Genomic DNA, 2,851 nt, shown 5'->3' with positions numbered 1-2,851 from the left:
CGGCAAGGAAGGAGCAGAAAAGGTTTGTCAGTGGCTTCTTCCCAGCATTTCCAAGGAGTTCAAACAGAGGGAGGAATGTGCAAACTTTGTACACTCTGGGCAGAACTCAAACCCCACACCTGCTGAGTAGCTCAGGAGCTGTTTCACCACGTACCTCCAAGTACATGTGCATGAGTGCTGAGTCAAGCCTGACCCATAGTGATGACTCCTGTGGTTTTCAAGGCAAGTCAAGGGAGGAACAGAGGTCAGTTGCCAGGTCCTTCCTCTACATGTCTGGGGAGGCAAATGTAGGGAGAAACACAGCGCCTCCGTGCACCCCAAGCAGCACTGTCCACCTCTGGCTCCACCTAACTGACTTACTATTTGAATTCTAATGAAATTAACAAAAATGATAATCTGTAAAAGTTCATGCGTCAATGAAGTGGCTGGTTAGAAAAAAGGAAGAGAGAAGAAAGCACATGCAGCAGTTCCCCAGAAACAGGTCTGGGGAACATTGTGTTGCATCACATTTTGCAACATCATTAAACTGACTACATCACTACGCCCCCACTACTTCCATTATATTCCAAATATAATTCTTCTATCCAAACATTCAAATGTCCTCAAACATTGTCAAAACCTCCTTCTCCAATGTGGGGTTATGGTGGTCTGGAGCCTATCCCAGCATCATAAGGTATAAAGCAGGGCACACTCTGGGTAGGACTGTAGTCCATCACTGAACAATCTCAGAATTTATAATCACCAATTCTCCTGAAATATATATCATTGGGGGGTGCTGTGGCTGCTGTGGCCTGGATACAGTTTGGTATCGACAGCATAATGAGAGAGCATTTCACTAATCCAACCTAGTTGAAACAAAAGCATGAACCAATTCCTCAGTGCCCTGCCTACATAAGAATTGCCTTAATTTAGCTACATTTCTGAAGGAAATGAAGGAAACTGAAGAAAACATGACCTAGTCAATGTTGCAACATGAGAAAAAAAATTACAGGTTTCCATCCAGCAAAACACCCAAGTCCTTAACACATTCTTTATGTCTGAAGCTTAAATCATTGGTGGCCAAGATTGATATGTGTCAAGAGTTTTACCATCATTACCCATCACAATTATTTTCATTTTACTGGCATTGAGAGATTAAAAATTATTACTCATCAACAATTTTACACTGGTGAAATAGTTTGCAAAAGACACAACATGCGATTGGTTATCAGGCTTAGATAAACCATAAAGCCAAGTGTCATCAGCATATTAGTGGAAACTTACATTATGCTTGCAAATAATATCACTCAATGGTAATATATAGAGCGAGAACAATAATGGACCTAAAATAGAGCCCTGAGTCACACCATATTGAACCACAGACGAAAATGAAGGGACACAGTTGTCAGATTTCAACAGGTGAAATACAGAATTAGGAAAAGGTTAATCTCAACAACAGATTTTGAAGAAGAATAAAAAATAAAGTCTTATAAAACTGACATCTGCTTAAATTCCACTATATTAAAAAGGGGGAAAGCCTAGTTACGCAAATGAGGAAGAAATGACAAATACTGTCATTATTGTATTTCTTTGAAAATAGATTTTCTGAGAACTTGGTCTGTCCTTCTATATAAGACAGGCAGGGTTGATCCTCAGACCATGCTCAGCTCTTGGCAGCACACACTTACTCCTCTCACCTTCTCACTCTGATCTCCAACTCTTCTCCATATTCCTCCAGATCTCCTCCTCTGAAGAAACTATGAAGATTCTGAGCGCTGTTCTGCTCCTGGCAATGCTCTGCTCTCATCAGCTGGTCTCCGGTGGTGAGTATCTGATAGCGACAAAATCTGTCCGTGTGTCTCATAATAAGATTGTGTGAATAAAGGTTTCTTTTCCTGACCAATTTTTAGCTGTGTTTGCATGATGTTGTATCTGCTGTAGTGAATAAACAGTGTAACACCACCTGTTTAAACATGCATTTTTGTTTATGTATGATTTTATCATGCACTTTTGCACACCAAACAGCGCAGTCCATGGTAATATGAAGTCTGACAGCTCATATTGTTTTTTATGTTAAGCCATACTACCAAGTGCTTCGAATGACTGCTGCGTGAAGTTCTTTAAAGGGGTTATACCATTGAAGAAAATTATGTCTTACTACAAGACCAGCAGCAGCTGTCCCAAACAAGCTATCGTGTGAGTACCCATGATTTATCAATGTTTGAAAAGGCCAATTACCAATTTTTACTGCTGTCTCAGGAGTGTTAACACAAATTGTTTTTTTCTACAATTCACAGGCATATTCTGTAATAATTTACATGTTTATAATCCACACTCTGCAGTTTTTCGAAAATGAACACTTAACACTCTGCTTATCAGATGTGTTGAAATTTCTTTTAATGCAGTTGTGATGTTGATTTTTTTAGGATGAAGACCGACAAAGGACAACAGTGCGTGAATCCAGAGATGCCCTGGGTCAAGAGACATGTTGCTTCCTTGGACAGACAGACGACTACAACGACAACAGTGAAGAAAACTACTCAAATTTAAACTCTGAATAGATTGTTGCCACAACCATCTTGTTATGAATAGAGTAACAGAAGGAAACTGGAGAACATTTCAGTGATTTTTAGCACAACGTGGTTAATTTAAAAAAATTATACAGCAATTATGAAACAGCTAGTTTATTTCTATATATTTGTTTTCATTTTCATCTATTTTGTATTGGCGGACTGGCATCCCATGCTGGGTGTGTCCCCTCCCCCTTCAGCCTTGCGCCCTATGTTGCCAGGTTAGGCTCCAGCTCACTGCAACCCCACTTGGGACCAATGGTTGTAGACATTGTAAAAATTGCTATTTTGTATTATTCCGC

At 39.8% G+C, this 2,851-nt stretch overlaps 1 protein-coding gene across 1 annotated transcript; it reads left to right on the top strand.

Moving 5' to 3' along the window:
* Positions 1–1,728: 1,728 nt before the first annotated feature.
* On the top strand, positions 1,729–2,542 carry LOC114910921 (C-C motif chemokine 3-like). The gene is made up of 3 exons (XM_029253371.1): positions 1,729–1,802; positions 2,058–2,175; positions 2,406–2,542. Exons 1-3 carry the CDS (start codon positions 1,739–1,741, stop codon positions 2,527–2,529), a joined length of 306 nt encoding a protein of 101 aa, XP_029109204.1. The 5' UTR covers positions 1,729–1,738; the 3' UTR covers positions 2,530–2,542.
* The last annotated feature ends 309 nt before the right edge of the window (positions 2,543–2,851 follow it).

This window comes from Scleropages formosus, chromosome 7 (genome assembly GCF_900964775.1).
Source record: "Scleropages formosus chromosome 7, fSclFor1.1, whole genome shotgun sequence".
Classification (NCBI taxonomy): domain Eukaryota; kingdom Metazoa; phylum Chordata; class Actinopteri; order Osteoglossiformes; family Osteoglossidae; genus Scleropages; species Scleropages formosus.
This window is presented reverse-complemented; position numbering and strand designations above follow the sequence as displayed.

Excerpts from the sequence above, each read along its gene's own strand:
- LOC114910921 (XM_029253371.1), top strand. The coding sequence starts at position 1,739 with ATGAAGATTCTGAGCGCTGTTCTGCTCCTGGCAATGCTCTGCTCTCAT. Across the intron at positions 1,803-2,057 it reads TCATCAGCTGGTCTCCGGTG|CCATACTACCAAGTGCTTCG; the intron begins GTGAGTATCTGA and ends TTTTATGTTAAG. Across the intron at positions 2,176-2,405 it reads TGTCCCAAACAAGCTATCGT|GATGAAGACCGACAAAGGAC; the intron begins GTGAGTACCCAT and ends TGATTTTTTTAG.